This window comes from Mauremys mutica, chromosome 3 (assembly GCF_020497125.1).
Source record: "Mauremys mutica isolate MM-2020 ecotype Southern chromosome 3, ASM2049712v1, whole genome shotgun sequence".
Lineage (NCBI taxonomy): Eukaryota > Metazoa > Chordata > Testudines > Geoemydidae > Mauremys > Mauremys mutica.
Genome location: NC_059074.1, coordinates 112,867,432 through 112,884,631, shown reverse-complemented (window position 1 = coordinate 112,884,631; position 17,200 = coordinate 112,867,432). Strand labels below are relative to the sequence as shown.

Here is a 17,200-nt window from a genome sequence, read left to right as displayed (position 1 = left end):
TTTTCATGAGGGCTAACATGCTTTCAAATTTCCAAGTAATGCTGAAAATAATACATTCCCTCATTGCCACTAAGTGAAGTTTGCCATATTTGTTGAGTTGCTATGACATCTGCGATCACTCCATTGAAATCAGAAAGATGTTATCTGTGGGTCATTAACCACACTGAGCAAATTGAAAATCCCCAGTTATGTTTTATTCTAAGTGATTTCCTGTGAGATGAGACTAGTCTGATGCCTATCTTCAACCACTCTCCCCAAGAAGCTAACAAAAACTGGATGCTCTACAGAGGTACTTTTCTAGTCAGAGTGACACAGAAGAATGTCCATCGTGTCTGAGGAAAAGCTGGGGCATTTGCTTAAGCCAGAAGGGACCTAATAAGACTGGCCTCTTGTACAGGTGCACTGTATATTGAATGTGTGTAAGACACAGAAGTTCCTTGGCTACCACATTTAACTGTATTATTTAAAATCTTTTCCCCCCCTCTAAAGCTGATGCCAGCTAAAAGCAGCCAAGCGAACAAAAGCATTAAGTAAAAGGAACAGAGAAGCCTGCTGAGACTGGCTCTGGCAGGTTCACATCCTGCAGACCGGTAACAGCCCAGGCCTAGAGGAAGTATCTGCTGCACAGATGGAAGCTCACCTGGGGAAGATGGAGTTTTTCTGCAAGCTGGGGTATGGCAAGCAGGACATCTGCAAAGTGCTGGAAAATCTGGGCCAAGGGGCCCTGGAGGATGACGTGCTGAAAGAGTTGATTCGGGTAGGTAGCAGGCCTGTGGCTCAGGAGAGGCAGGCCCAGCATCCTCTCCCAAAACTTGTCCCCCGTGGGTCATGTAGCAGTGCGGCCGTGCCCAAGCAGCCAGAAGAGGAGGCAAGCGATTCTTCCAGTCACTTGAGACCTATCGTGATCGATGGCAGCAACATTGCTATGAGGTACGTGCCCTTCCATCTTGATACCTATACAAGGAGTCTCCATTTCTTTGTAACTCAGGGCCGCCCAGAGGTGGGGCAATTTGCCCCGGGCCCTGCAGGGGCCCCCACGAGAGTTTTTCAGGGCCCCTGGAGTGGGGTCCTTCACTCGCTCCGGGGGCCCCGGAAAACTCTCGCGGGGCCCAGGCCCCCGGAGCTTCTTCGGCGGAAGGACCCCCTGCTGCCGAATTACCCGCAAAGCGAGACCTGCCGCCGAAGTGCCGGGTCTTCAGCAGTAATTTGGCGGCGGGGGGCCCCCGCCGCGGGTCTTCGGGGCACTTTGGCAGCGGGTCCCAGAGCGGAAGGACCCCCCGCCGCCGAATTACCGCCAAAGCCGAAGAGTCCAGGCCCCCTGAATCCTCTGGGCGGCCCTGTTGTAACTTTGAATTTGAATCCAGCCTGAAGTTGTGGTCTCCTTTATGTATGAAGCACATAAGATGCTTGGTGAGCAACATCTCATCTCTCTGTTCATGGGGCTGTAGCTTATATCATGGACCTGCTCTCTCTCAGTATCAAGCACTGATTTTTAAAACAATGATCACCTCTGACCACCATTTTGAAATTAACTCTTAATCTCTACTGTCTGTAGCAATATGTTTCACCAGCCTTCTCTTCACTTTAGTTCCTAAGTGAGGTCTTGCTACCTCTACACACAAGTATCCAGGAGATCTAAATCAATATGCTGAGGCATTGGCAGGAGAAGCTAATTACTTTATCTGGTCATCCAAAGTGTTTACTGTAATACTGTACTTGTTTTTTAAAAATCAGATTCATTTGTATAAGTCCAGATAAGCAGCAGCACAGTATTTCAGTTGATTGAATCTTGTATTAGTTACTTCCTGTACTGTTTCTGCTATTTTGTCTGAATTGTAAATCAGGTGACCATGACTCGGTGAAAAGTCTAACTGATCTAAGAAGCAGAGAGCAGTTAAAATAGGGAAATGTGGATTTTGGTTTTTGGTTTTGCCAAAACCTCAATCATCATTTTGGTTTTGCAAGCACAACCCCAAAACGTCCCTGGCTTGTGTGTTTTGGTTTTGATTAATGGTTTATAGGAATATGGACTATATTACATTTTCAAAGTGTTTATCAGCTCAATTGTGATGCAAGGAGTCACTATCACAGCTGGGTTACAACACAGGTGTGCATAGGCCCACCTGCAAACCACAAGACCATCCTTTTTTGCAGGACTCCATGCATTAAACTGCAGCTCTGTAATTCAGAGCTCTCCACGGTCTATTGTGTGCATCAACTTTTACTTCAGCGATCACCAGCCAGGGCATGTTCAAACCCAGTGATGCGATGGCTGTAGGTGCAGTAAATGGTTTTGGCAGCCATATACCCAAAATGGGTTTCTAATAAGCCATCCATGCTCCAGACATTTCAAAGGAAGTCTCCAGTGTATTTCTGTAGAGGAAGGAATTACAGCAAGACAAGACAATGAGATGCAATAGATCAGGCAATCGGGTTATTACATGGCTGGCATCCTGCCTTGACATTCCTAAACCTTTCACATAAAGGAACTGTAAGTTGTTTTCAATTTCCACATTTTCATGTCTAATAAGCTCTCTTTCCTCCTGCTTTTCTTTAATTGCCTCCATTACAAGACCAAAACTTAACAGCTCCTCCCAACCAACCATCACACTCAGGCTTTGGGGACATCTCCAGGAAGTTTGTGATAAGAGTATAAACTAGTGGGAATACCTGAGAAAGTTACTGCCTTCTCAAGAATGTAATTTCACATTGAACAAGGAGAGATGGCAGGAGTGGCTTTCTTTTGAGGAAAACCTTTCTGTATTGCAGATAAATGGAGTTTAACATTGTGGCCTGTGTGAAGTGTAATGGGGTGCCGTAGGTTCTCACTTTCTTCTCATTCTAGTGCAGGACAGTCTGTATTTCATGACTACCCCAGACTCAAACAGGATGGCTGCTCCTCTCAACACAGGAAAGAAATACTCAGGACTCCCTATTGTAAGAACTTTGGGGATGGGGGGTGGAGAGAAGAAACCGGCCAGTCATAACACGTGGAAGAAACTGGCAAAAAGCTACATTCTGGAAATGTGGTTGCCCAAGTGGAGAAGAGCATTTCTGTTTCTGCTTTGGGATTAATGTCTGTTGAGTATTTCATAGTCAGTACTCGAGAGTCACTTGGGAGAAAGGGGCGTTTTTAAAAGACCTATGCAAAACAAAAGGGATCCTTTATTCCTTCATCCCAGAATTGTCCCTGTGATTGCTTAAGCAACGTGACCCTCCCCAGGAGAGCAAACCTCACTGTATGACAAAGGCTGTTGAAGGCTCTTCAATCTAACAGTGGTATAACAAAAATGAAATGGCTGGAAGTTGAAGCTAGACAAATTCAGACTAGAAATAAGATGCAAATTTTTTAGAGGGTAATTAGTCATTGGAACAATTTACCGAGGGCTGTGGCGGAATCTCCATCAATAGCAATTCTAAATCAAGATTGAATGTGTTTCTAAAAGGTATTGTCTAGTTCAAATGGGATTCATTTCAGGAAGTTTGGTTTGTATTATACAGGAGATCAGTCTAACTCAGTGGTTCTCAACCAGGGATACGCAGAGTTCTTCCAGGGGATACATCCACTCACCTAGGTATCTGCCTAATTTTACAACAGGCTACAGAAAAAGCACTAGCAAAGTCAATACTAAAATTTCATACAGCCAATAACTTGTTTATACTGCGTTAAATACTATACACTGAAATGTAGTACAATATTTATATTTCAATTGATTTATTTTATAATTAAAATGAGAAAGTAAGAAATTTTTCAGTAATAGTGTGCTGTGACACTTTGTATTTTTATGTCTGATTTTGTAAGCAAGTAGTTTTTAAGTGAGGTGTAACGCAAGACAAAATCAGATTCCTGAAAGGGGTACAGTAGTCTGGAAAGGTTGAGAACCACTGGTCTAAATGATCCCAGTAGTCCCTTCTGGCCTTAGAATCTATGAAAATTAATTAGACCACTGGATGGCCCTTGAAGGTGCTTTTAGCTAAAACACTCCCAGTGATGCTGGAAAAGGGGCTTTGACATCCTAGCATATTGGTGACAAACTCCATTGGTACATAGTACAGAAAGATTGTGTGGTCTAGTGGATAGGGCACTGTACTGTAATCAAGCCATCTCTATATATGGTGGGGGAAAATAACATTTCTTTGCCTTTTGTCTCCCAAACCTGAGTAGGATGGTTGAAAAACAGTTTGTATCCCTGTCTCTAATAGAGTCACGAACTATATTAACCATGAGCTAGACTGCCTGGGGAGAGGAGATCTACAGCAGCGCTCCTGATGGCAGGGTTGTTAAAACAACAAACATATCCCTAAAAAGAACAGGAGTACTTGTGGCACCTTAGAGATGAACAAATTTATTTGAGCATAAGCTTTCGTGGGCTACAGCCCACTTCATCAGATGCACAGAATGGAACATATATGGAGGAGATACATATACACATACAGAGAGCATGAAAAGGTGGGAGTTGTCTTACCAACTCTGAGAGGCCAATTAAGTAAGAGAAAAAAACTTTTGAAGTGATAATCAAGATAGCCCAGTATAGACAGTTTGATAAGAAGTGTGAGAATACTTACAAGGGGAGATAGATTCAATGTTTGTAATGGCTCAGCCATTCCCAGTCCCTATTTAAGCCTAAATTGATTGTATCTAGTTTGCATATCAATTGTGTCCATTAATTCTTTTGCGTAAAGACTGTCCAGTTTGGCCAATGTACATGGCAGAGGGGCATTTCTGGCACATGATGGCATATATCACATTGGTAGATGTGCAGGTGAACAAGCCCCTGATGGCGTGGCTGATGTGATTAGGTCCTATGATGGTGTCACTTGAATAGATATGTGGACAGAGCTGGCATCGGGCTTTGTTTGCAAGGACAGGTTCCTGGGTTAGTGTTTTTGTTCAGTGATGTGTTGTTGCTGGTGAGTATTTGCTTCAGGTTGGGGGGTTGTCTGTAAGTGAGGAGAGGTCTGTCATCTGACATCAGGAATCATAACACTCAAAAACCAGTAGGAGAACACTTTAACCTGTCTGGTCATTCAATGACAGACCTGCGGGTGGCAATTTTGCAACAGAAAAGCTTCAAAAACAGACTCCAATGAGAAATTGCTGAGCTGGAATTGATATGCAAACTAGATACAATCAATTTAGGCTTAAATAAGGACTGGGAATGGCTGAGCTATTAGATTCAATGTTTGTATCTCCCCTTGTAAGTATTCTCACACTTCTTATCAAACTGTCTATACTGGGCTATCTTGATTATCACTTTAAAAGTTTTTTTCTCTTACTTAATTGGCCTCTCAGAGTTGGTAAGACAGCTCCCACCTTTTCATGCTCTCTGTATGTTTATATGTATTTCCTCAATATATGTTCCATTCTATGCATCCGAAGAAGAGGGCTGTAGCCCACGAAAGCTTATGCTCAAATAAATTTGTTAGTCTCTAAGGTGCCACAAGTACTCCTGTTCTTTTTGTGGATACAGACTAACACGGCTGCTACTCTGAAACATATCCCTGCCCACTTGAAAAGGGAACTGCCAGAATCCTACCAGCTGCAAGACTATTAAAATGAAAAAACAATTATTTAGTTTAGTATGCGCAGGTGTGTCTAGCAATATTCAAGCTGCCACGTGAAGGGAGGCATTCTGGGCAGTTCAGCCCTGACTTCTGACTCTATTTTATTTTGTTTCACTGTAATAACATCACTGCTTATCCAATACTAATCCTTAGAGCATTTCATCCACAGAGCCTCAAACACTTTACAAAGGTGGCTAAGTATTATTACTATACTCGCTGTGCCAAACACAAACTCCTGGGGTCTGATTCTCTTTGCATCGGCATTGGAGTAAATCCAGCGTGACTGTTAAAATCAGTGGCGGTACATGGCCATAACCGTGGTGTAAGTGAATGGAGAAGTAGGCTCCTGGCATTAGAGGCATGTAACCAGCGCTCCTTCAAAGGCAGCTGGGTGGCTCCCCTAAATTCCATTCCATAAAATTCCATTTTATCATTTTGGGATAATTAATCATTTCACGACTGCACTTATGATTCAGCATAAAATGATACTTTCCAGGCCTTTGTTAGTTCAGATAACAAATGTACTTGGTATCTGTGACAGTAATTATATAAACATTTCTAACCTCTCTATTCTGTCACTATAGATGGGTGCAGACGTAGAACTATAATGACAGCCTAACAAACAGTTAATGTGTGTGTTCTGCAATGTTGAAAGCACTAGTATGATTGTGGAGATATGATCTAGAGAGTTCAAAGTACACAAATGAGGCTTCTGTAGATAGCGTGGGTGTGGGTATGTTTCTCCATTTCAGGACTGTGGGGTAGGGTTCAATCTGTGTGTGATGATGACTATATCTGAAACCACTACACTTATTTTCTTGTGCAGAGATGGTTAAGAGCAACAAAATTACCTTCCTCAATGTACTGTTTGTCATTATGGCTTGTCTAAATTTGACTACAAACAACAAGAACTTTATGGGCAGGGTAAAGAAATTGAACAAGACTATAGCCTCTTATGGGCTCTCTCAGACATCATTTCCCTAGGCTATCCTGATTGATGCTGAATTTTAGCTGATTTCCATAACTGGGTTTTCTACAACAGAGATCCTAGGTTTTCCCCTTGCCTCTGGCCTGGACAGGCAAAAATCCAACAACCTGGACCAGATTAAGATGGTCTAGGGCACAGGGTCTCCTATTTTCCCATCCCCATATGGTGGTCCTGTCCGCTCCTGGGGAGTCATTGGCAGGGAGCACCTATACATGCAATCTGCTGGGATGATGGTGGGGATTTCCAGTCATGTGTCCTTCAAACCCCAGTTTGAGGCCTGCCTCTCAAAGAGTCAGCTGGAGAAGAGTGACCTGTAGCCACCCTGGCTGCCGTCTTAACATAGCACAGCAAGAGAGTAGGGCCTAAGGAGTTTTATTTCTGAGGAGAAAATTGCCGCTTTGTGATTCAGCTCCCACCATGAGCACTTTCTGTTCAGACCACCAGCCTAGACAGTAAGGGGAGTCCAGAACAGCCCAACGTGGACTAAAGTGAATCTAACCTTTATATCCCACGTCCAGCTCTACATGAAGGCTGAGATAGTCAATGTGGGGGAGAGGGAGAGTATCTCCCCAATTACGTCTGCCCTTGAAGTCTAGTGTGCAGGAGCACTTGTCCTTGAAAACATCCCAGTTGTGGTGCAAATAAAAAGTCACTTGTTCCATCAGAAGGTGTATTTGAAGGTGTCCAACTGGGGCTCTCTGTTCAAAAGGTGGCTTCCATGGCTATCATTAAGAGGTGCTGGGGCTGATGGTGTGATTACTTTGTATTACTAATTCAGCTTCCGAGAGCTGCATGAATCTCTTCCTGAATCTTAACCTATTTTCCTCTCTCTTTTCTGGTTGCAGCCATGGGAACAAAGAAGTGTTCTCATGCCGGGGGATTCAGCTGGCAGTGGACTGGTTCAGGGAGAGAGGCCACAAAGACATCAAGGTCTTTGTCCCATTGTGGAGAAAGGAACCACCACGATTTGATAGCCCCATTACAGGTAGACAGGGTATTCCAAGAATAATCTGAAATATATTATAAATTAATCTTAACTAGAGCAACACTGTACTTCTACCATGTCATGTAAAGGGTAGGTATTCAGGACTTGAGGAATCTGATGCAATTCTTTCTTGGAGAGAAAGCAGCATAATGGTAGCAGACAGCAAGGCACACGTTTCAGGGTGTTTCAGTGATGAATCCATGGCCACGTATATGCTGTTGCTGTCTGTGTAGCATGTGTGACAGAAATCAGAATCTTTTGCTTCAAAAGCACAGACCTCTGGGCCAGTTGAGCTAAAAGAGAATGAATCTGTGGTAGTGCTTAACTGCATTATGATGTATGGTTCAGCTGTATTACTGGAGGGTGACATTTCTCCAGCAGCAGTTAGTTGCAACACACACACAACAACCAATCCACAACCATTTTCTGTTGCCATTAGCAGTATAGGCACTTACTGTGTAAAATATAAAAAACATGTCAGCCAAAGCCTATATCTGTACTGGGGGGCAGAGAAGAAATGAGTGTACAAAAATGAATCAGCAAGAACACTGAGCTTACTATTGTGCTGCTGCTTCTAGATAAGGAGTAAGACCCACTTGGAAGAGCAAAAAGAAATACAGTTGCTGTTATAGGTGAAATTGTGTGTAGAGCCCTAATGTTTACAGAGCCAGCAGTGGGAAATAAGCCATGTAGCCTGTTATCTGTTAAGAACTGATTTTGACCCACCCAGACATTTTCTGTTGTTTGTAATTCAGTATCCGCAGTCTCAGGTATCAGAGTATGTAAATTGGCTACCTCCCACAGAAGCTTGTTCAATGGCAGGTTCTCACATACGAGGGGATGATCTGGAGAGCACTGTTAGCTCCCGCTGCAGTTGGTGGGAGTTGTAGGTGCTCAGCACAGCTCAGGATCACATCCTAATTGTCCTTTAAGGCCAAGAGTTCAAAAAAAAGATAGACCTCTAAGGCTAGGTTCCTGAGTCCATATTTAAACACCTAGATAAGTTACCTAATTCAGAAGTTTGTTGAGTTCTCATCAGCTCCCGCTGATGCCAATGGTTCAGTGCCCCTGAAAAAAAAATTCACACCATTCACTAAGTCTCCTAAGTCTGTGTTTAGGTACCTAAAAACCCTTATTATTTTTAAGGTGTTGTTAGATTCTTAAAGGACTCCAACACAAATGGTACGTGCTAATCACTAATTTTCCTCCCTCTTGTTTTTGTTTTCAGATCAGCACATTCTTGATGAGCTTGCAAAACAAACCATTCTCGTGTACACTCCATCCCGCAAGGTGAAAGGCAGGCGGGTGGTCTGCTATGACGATCGCTATATAATTAAAGTGGCCCATGAGAAAGATGGGGTGATTGTTTCCAATGACAACTACCGGGACCTCCAGAGTGAGAATCCTGAGTGGAAGTGGTTCATCGAGCAACGGCTACTCATGTACTCCTTTGTCAGTGACAAGTAGGGGACAATTGTCTTTACTTTGGTTTAAATACTTGAATGCTGTGGGCCAAATTCAACCCAGCCATAAATGCAACTTTAATTGATGTCAAAAGGGAGCAGGTGTATTTTTAAGAGAGTCTGCTGGGTGTGTGTGTCCTTCCCCACCTCTGGTCTCAAAGGTCCTGTGTAACTCCCCGAGGAACTTGTCTATATCAGGTTGACTGAAAGGTGATCTAGGACCCATGTTGCTCCTAGAACCCTGCTAATGCAGAGAATAAGAGATATGAGATGAAGATAGGCCTGTGTCTCCCTATACGATAACATTTATTTTGGACAGATACACAATGAAATTGATATCTGGCAACAGGGAGGCATTTGGCTGCTTGGCAGTATGTCTAATATCCTTGCTGGGCTAGGAGTGAGTTCAACTGTCCCCTCCCTTTGTGCGTAATTCTTTCCCATCCATTTTCAAATCCTCCCGTACGGTAATCATCCTTCTAGCTGCAGCACAGAGAGGCCAGGATCTGCACTTAGCTCCCGGTCTCCCACACGACTGAGCGCATTGGAGGATGCTACTGACCACGGCTGCCTGGGGGGCGGGGGGGGAGGGCAAGTGGGGCAATTGGCCCCGGGCCCCCATGAGAATATAGTATTCTATAGTATTGCAACTTTTTGTTATGGAAGGGGCCCCCGAAATTGCTTTGCATAAGGTCCCCTGAATCCTCTGGGTGGCCCTGCTGCTGACAGTTTTGCATTCATCATAGATACCATATGAATCTGAGTGGTGTGTAGATCATTCCCAATTTTGTCAGTCTTTCTCTGCCCCTGAAAAGGTTGTTACTCAGTCAACTGGTCCAGGTCTTTATTTAGCTGGGCAATGTGCACTGACAGCAAGTTTTCATTCACACTGATGGTCTAGCCAACAAGCCTCTCGAGATGTGGTACGCTCAAGTGATTTTACATTTGATAGATCAGAGTGCTGGTAGTTCTCAGCCACTGAAAACTGCACTAAAATACTTGGCAATGCATTTAAGGTAATGGTGTTTGGTTGCTTAATGCCCTTATCAGCATAATGGGACTCAAAGGTCAGATCTGTTCTCTCTCTAACAACTAGGTTACTCCCCTTGTTACTAATGGGTATCAAACATTTACATAACATTTCTCCTTTCCCCTTGTCTTCCTTTCTCATTCACAAGGCTGTCAGAACATTTTCACAACCCTCACTGCAAAATAAATAAAATAAGTCTAGCTATTTTTGCCAAGCACAGTTGCAGAATTTCACATGAGGACAGACCTGCTCATCTCTAAGAGACTCTTAGGATCTCAGCTGCTGGTTCCATTACACACAGAGATTGGGAATTAAATGTCCACGCTCATTCATGTGCCCCCACCAACCATTTGTTGCTATCTCACATAACTGTGACCACTAATAGAGCAGAAAGAGCAATGGCCAATCAGCATTTGTTGAGAGATGTGTGGGCTAGTGCTCTGAACACTGTCTGAGGAGACAGGAGCTGCTCAGTTTCTAATTCGCTCTGAGACTCTGACAACTTCTGTAGCCTAAACTGGTCAGTTAGCTTCTCTCCCTCCGTTTCACAAGCCAGCTAGTCCTTCACAGGGGTGTTGTGAGGATGAATTTGTTTATGACTATAAAAGTGCTAATTGTTATTGACATTCCTGCTGTGATGGCTCTTCCTAAAACATCATATTCAGATGATAGGGCAGGGGAATTAGTACTCCAACTCACCATGCTTCTAGGACTTACATAACACAATATCACAACATGCATAGGTAGGTCTGGTATTCAACCCAGGCTTAGTGCCAGGTCTTAGAAATCCATGTGTTCTTACATACAGTGCATGTGTGTTGCACAGGACGATGACGTAATGGCAGAGTGATGAGGCATCAGCCTTCACTCTGATTTCACTGGTGGATTTGAGTCTGCCAACTCCTACTATTTTAAAATATGTATATATTGTAGAGTTGGGGTGGCCAAACACAGATCATCGTGCTGCAAACATGGAGGAGCACACTGAAAATAGGTGCACACAGGGAGTTTGGACAGACACCAACATGTCATTTTCTGTTGCTTCAAAAGTATCAAACGAGGCCTGACACTGCAAAATTCAAAGCCATTGCCTGGCCAAAATAATACCAACCCTCTCCCTGCACAGCTTGAGATTCCAGCACTGATACTAGAACCCGTGGCAAGGGGAGGAGCTCTATGAACTTGCAGTACTCTACCTGTGGGGCTGGTCAGCTAAAGAGCACTATTTCCCTCCCAGAAAGAGTGGGGTTGCAGCTCAGAGATCTAAATGCAAGAGAGAGTGGATTTTTAGTGCATCCCTCTTCCTTTTGATAGGGATTTTGTAAACGTTACAAGGCTTTTCTGTCATAGCTGTGCACAATAAATGATTAAAAAAATAAAGACCCCAAAGCAGAATGTAAGTGAAATGCAGCACTTCACAAAGGGATGTCTATTGAGTGACTAATGCTCTTTTTGGGTTTCAGGTTTATGCCTCCTGATGACCCACTAGGCCGTCATGGACCTACTCTTTACAATTTCCTCAGCAAAAAGCCAGTGCTTCCTTTTACCAGATGGCAGCCCTGTCCTTATGGTAGGTTTTCTTTAACTCGACACAGTGATGCCGGCCTGTTTTTCTTCTGGAGCTCCTTGCCGCAGCTGCGGGGGGGTGAGAGGGGGAAAACCGCAGCTGCAGGCAAAGCTGCAGGTCAAGGGCACGCAGCCCCCACTCCGCCCCTGCTGTTGAAGCGAGGTCACGGAGGTCAGGTAAAGTCACAGATGCTGTGACTTCGCTGACCTCTGTGACTAAATCGTATCCCTCATAGGCGCTGACTCCATGGGTGCTCCGGGGCTAAAGCACCCCTGGGGGAAAAAATAGTGGGTGCTCAGCACCCACCAGCAGCCCCATTGATCAGGTTCTCCCCCTCCCCCCAGTGCCTCCTGCCCGCCACAATCAGCTGTTCAGTAGCATGCAGGAGGCGCTGGGGAGGAGGGGGCAGAGCACGTGCAGGGGGCAGGAAGAGGGGAGTAGGGTCTTGGGGAAGGGGTGGAGTGGGGGCAGGGCCGGGGTGGAGCAGGGGTCGAGCACCCCTGGCGAAAGTGGAAAGTTGGCACCTCTGGTGCCTTAGTAATAGCAAATTGCACTTCCCTTACCTCACAGCGGTGTTGAGGATAAATACATTACAGACTGTGAGGTGCTCAAATACTGTGGTGAGGGGTGCCCTCTAAGTACCTAAAACAGATACATTAAATATTTGTCTGATACTTTAATGCCCCACTCCTACCTCTCAGCTCATTGTTCTGCTTTCTTTCAGGCAAAAAATGCACATATGGCAGCAAGTGCAAATTTTTCCACCCCGAACGACAGTATCAAGCTCAGCTGTCAGTGGCTGATGAGCTCCGAGCCAAAACAAAGGCCTCGTCTCGAAGCTTGGGGACAGAGGAAGAAAAGTTGAAGGCTGCCCCAGCTACAACCCAAGGAGGGACTGCATCCCGTGGCGCTTGCATAGAAAGGCTGCAGGAATCCAGTGGTGCTACAGGCGGCGGCAGCAGCTCCACTCAGAGCTTTGCAACGGATTGGTTCCATTCCACACAACAGGAAAGGCGCTACACCGAGCATTCAGCTAGAGCCTGGGGAGACAGGCCCCTGTGTAAGCTGGAACCCGAACAAAATGTGTTACAGCAAGATCTACAGAGAGAGCAAAGGCTCATGGAAAAGCAGCTATCTGCGTTATCCCTCAGGGACAAGCTATATAGCGCAAACAGGCTGGCAGACACCTCTGAGAGAGAGGATGCAACGGACAGTACCCGTCAATGCTGTAATCTTAGCCACAATCACTGTCACAATCTATATGCAACTCATCACAACCATAGTTTGGACTGCATGTGCTTACAACAGTGCAAGCTGCCTTCTCCTCTTCGCAGGCACCCAGCTCACTTTAAGCCTGAGCACCGCGGCAATGTGCAAATGTCAGCAGTGCAGAGTCAGAGAATCCAATACACTGTGGACAGATCTCTGTCCACACAAGGCCTGCAGGAGTCACAGCAAGTCACACACACTGTCAGGTCTCCTCCGAATGGCCCATTTCCCTACAGCAAACGCGAAGATGGACAATACCAAAGGCATTCGCAGAATCAGCCTCCCATTCAGTCATTTTTGTTTGACTCCCACAAGGGGCCCGGCTCCTTCAGCTATTTACCCACTTCTCACAGCGAGTATCTCCTGAATCATGCTCCAGAGCCACTTGCTGGAGAGCGAGCACACATCCGCAGTGTGCTCTGCTCTGTCTTCCCATACGATGAAGTGGATCGAGTTATGTTCTTGTACCCTGATCTCAAGGATATGGCTAGTTTAATTTTACTAATTCAAAGACAGAGGCTCTTATGAAGTGGAGGAGACTCTCCTCACATCAGTGCCCCCAAAGAAAACCAAAAACCAAGAGCCTTTGCCAGCTGGGGCCAGGTGTCCAAGGTTATTTCCAGCTCTGCCAGTGACTCATCGTGTAGCCTTGTGCAAGTCAGTTAGACTCAAATGGTGGCAGGCAGCCACTGGCCCCAGCAGGCAATGGTATGGAGCTGCACCCCCCATGGAGGGATCCTGGGGAGGGACTGTGCCTCGGAGAGCGATTTCTTCTTTGAGGCACAATCCTCACTGAGTTCCCTAGTGGACAGTAACACTGTGCCATCCTTAGGGTCCCCCTGGTGTAGATAGCCCACTCTACTTCCTGTTGGGGGGCTGTTGCCCCTTCTCCCTCCCCATCTCCTGTGAGATGCCAGCCATCCCTGGAAGTGGAGTAGGTCCTGGTGCTGCATACAGGTGCTGCAATTGTGACTGACCTATATGCAGACCACACAAGGAATGTGTACTCTTTGCAAACCTTCCACCCATCCAAAGAAGGGTCAGTCACAATTGGGTCCATTAACCTACCTGTTCTCTACTTGCTAACAGCATTGCCCCACCTTACAGAGCAGTTGCGGCAAGGCTTAGTGTATGCTTTACAAGCACTTTAAGAGCCTTTAATCAAAGGTGCTATTGCAGTTGGTTTCAACTTGTGGTCCGCGGACCCCTGGGAGTCTGCAGACTATGTCTTAAGATTTCCAAAGGGGCCTGCACGTGCCTTTGAAATACTCATGGGCCTTCATATGAAAAAGATTGAAAACCACTGTGCTGTGGCATTGCAAGTAACATATGATATGAGCAACAAATCTGTGGATTTTTCCTGTACAAAGCTTCATAAATGTCCTAACCCTGACAGCCCAATTGCATCAGCAGAGCAATCATTTGCTCCCTGCTCATGAGAACAATGTGGGACAATCTTCCTTTGAAGAGATTTGCATTTTTAGAAGGATTCCCCTCAGAACTCAGATTTTCTTTAATAAATAAATGATGACAACCCATAGAAAGCCACAGAGCATATCTCCCACTAGCATGGGCTCCCTCCCATGAGGACCAAACTTCTCCCAGTCTCACACAGAGCCGCTCTCATTGTCTTTCAGTTACTCTGTTGACATGACAAAGGCTGAATGGAAAGACTGAGGTTCTGTTCCCATCGCAGAAAAGCATGCAGGCTTCCTGCAGTGTCCTCATTTCTGTGTGCTTACATCAACTATTTGGCAAATTCAGAACTTCAGCAGAGGATAAATCCTGCAGTTTTTACTCACAGACGATCTTATCCATTGAAACTAATGAGAGTTCAGCCCAATTAAGGAATATATTACTACAAGATTTGAGCCCTTCCCAAAACGGGGTGGTCTCAGGATGCAATAGCCTATCTTATGCGCTCTGGAAAAGGAGACAAGTTTCACCATGCCAAAAATGAGTTGGGCATCCAAAGACAACACACCAAATCACTAGTCATGTTTTAAAATCATGGCCTAAAAAGTGTAGTTACTTCAGAGGGCTCATACACTCTCTATGAGCTTTGTACAAACTTCCCATTGTAGGAGCTCTGCCTTAGATCTAGTACATTGCTTCATAGACGTCGGCCACACACCATCATTACATTTTTAATGTGGCCTTTTTCCTCCATTAGTCTGACATCCCAGCTATAAGATAACGTTGGCTTTTCGTCATTGCACATCTGCTTTTATAATTACAGCCATTAGGTGCAATCCTGTCCTCACTGAATGGTTAACAACTCCCATCGGCTTCTGTGGGAGCAGGATTGGACACATTTTATGCTTCACAAGATACAAAGTAGGTTTCTTTTAAAAATCTGTTTTGTTAGTTAAGAAATATTAGCAGGGTTCCTACAGACCATGGTAGAGACAGCTGAAGCTGATGATGATACATGTTCAGCACTTAAGTGCAGTTCAACTCCATTTAGTGGGTTTATCTTTGACTTAAACCCTGAACTCATGTGAATTTGTTTTTTTCTGGACAAACACAAGGATGATGATAATGAGAAGAGAAGCTATATTTCTTATATGAAAAAACAAAACAAACTTAACTGAGTTAAACTGACCTTTAGTTACCCACTATGGTCCCAGTTGTATAGCAGATTTATGGATGCAAATGTTTAAACTGTGTTCCTTTGGGACATGTTTGATTTTGGTAAGCTGTAAAGCTGCTAGCCTGTGCACTGTGTCATTTAATTATCTAGAACATAGAATCTTAAAGTTGACCCTTTTTGGAATTTTTCCAAAGTTTAAGTATGTCACCACTGTGACACACTGTAATACTGTAATATATATTAAATGTTCTTCATTATATGGATGACATTGTGCTTTAGAAAAAATATTTGTACATCTGAGCTTTTCAATTTAATACACACACTCTCTCTCACTCCTGCCACACTGTCCTACATGTACCTGTCCACATCTAATCTCTGTAGGTAAGGTAGAGGATCTCTTTATCCATTGCTTCTTTTTGGGGTATTTTCTTCAAGAGTAATATGGTCCAGCCCTGCATTCTCTCTGAACACCACATCTACCACCTGCACAAAAGAGCCAGTGTAGCCTGATCTTTCCACTGCCTCATCCTCCATAATGCTCAGCCTCTTTGAGAGGAGGATGTAAAATGTTACCAGATCAGAACTCTTCACTCCCATTGCTGCTAGCATTGTGCATTATGCACCGAGAGCGAATAGAACTCATGTTGATGCTGCCTCTTTTAGGGGAGATTTTCAAAGACGAATGAAAGTTGAGTGCTTAACTAACTCCCACTCATGCCTTTGTAAATCTCCTGCTATGCCAATAGCTTTGGCATGGTGTGTACTCTTGGAGGGAGGGAGAACCAGCATCCTGGCTCTGACCTGTCCTCATGGCTGCATGTGAATTGAGAGTCCTTTTGATGCATCATTAGAGAAGCTTCCTTGCAATGAGGGAGATGGGGAGGGCGGGGGTTGGTGCTGTGGATGTGTCAGTCACTGCCCTCATCAAGGCCCTCCCCAACTAGATGTACTGTTAAGTGAAAGAAGATGGGAAGAGTCTAACCTGGTTTTCCCCCACCACATGGAAATTACTTTTGTTTATTTAAAAAGAGGATTAAATTAAAGGGATTTAACTATATTGGGGGCAGGTTAGCAATGGTGATTTAAAAAACAATTTTCATGGTGTTTTATGTAGATTCAGCAGGCATATTTGCATTAATGTATTATGCTGCCAAACCTTAACTGGGGCAGATAAAGTGGTTTTCCTTCTACTCACGCAAACTCAGTTTAACTTTATAGTTTTGAAGATAGAGTACCACAAAGGTACCTGTGTGCGCAACTGAAGCCTGCCTGATTGCACCACAAAGAACCAGGAAGTAATTCAGCCTGTGAGAGGAGTTTCTTATCTGGTATTTTTATTTCCTGTAACATCCGTAATGTAATTGATTACTGGAGAACAGTGTATAGCAGCAACCTTAATGCATTCTGCTTTACTATATCAGTGAGCACTATTGGAGTTTTTGATGCCCTTATCCATTTCAGTTAGGAATATAAAATAAACTTAATTCCTCATTCAATGACGTATATAATGGTAAAGCTGTAGATGAAATGTGTTACATGCAAGGGTGGTTTTAAATGGAGAATCTTAAAAAAATCCATAACTTGCCCCTTCACCATAGGTGGTGCTGTCTAATCACATAGATGGCCTCACTGCAAAACAGGGGCAGGGGCCTCAAACTCCCAAAACTTCTCAAATCCTTAAAATATCAGCAGGGGTCAATTATTCACCAACTGTTGCTTTTCAGAAACTTGAGAATCTTG

General features: G+C 44.4%; 1 protein-coding gene across 1 annotated transcript; it reads left to right on the top strand.

Moving 5' to 3' along the window:
• Window positions 1-628: 628 nt before the first annotated feature.
• ZC3H12D (zinc finger CCCH-type containing 12D) lies at window positions 629-16,328 on the top strand. The gene is made up of 5 exons (XM_045009877.1): window positions 629-930; window positions 7,399-7,538; window positions 8,767-9,001; window positions 11,495-11,601; window positions 12,323-16,328. Exons 1-5 carry the CDS (start codon window positions 629-631, stop codon window positions 13,393-13,395), a joined length of 1,857 nt encoding a protein of 618 aa, XP_044865812.1. The 3' UTR covers window positions 13,396-16,328.
• Window positions 16,329-17,200: the final 872 nt, after the last annotated feature.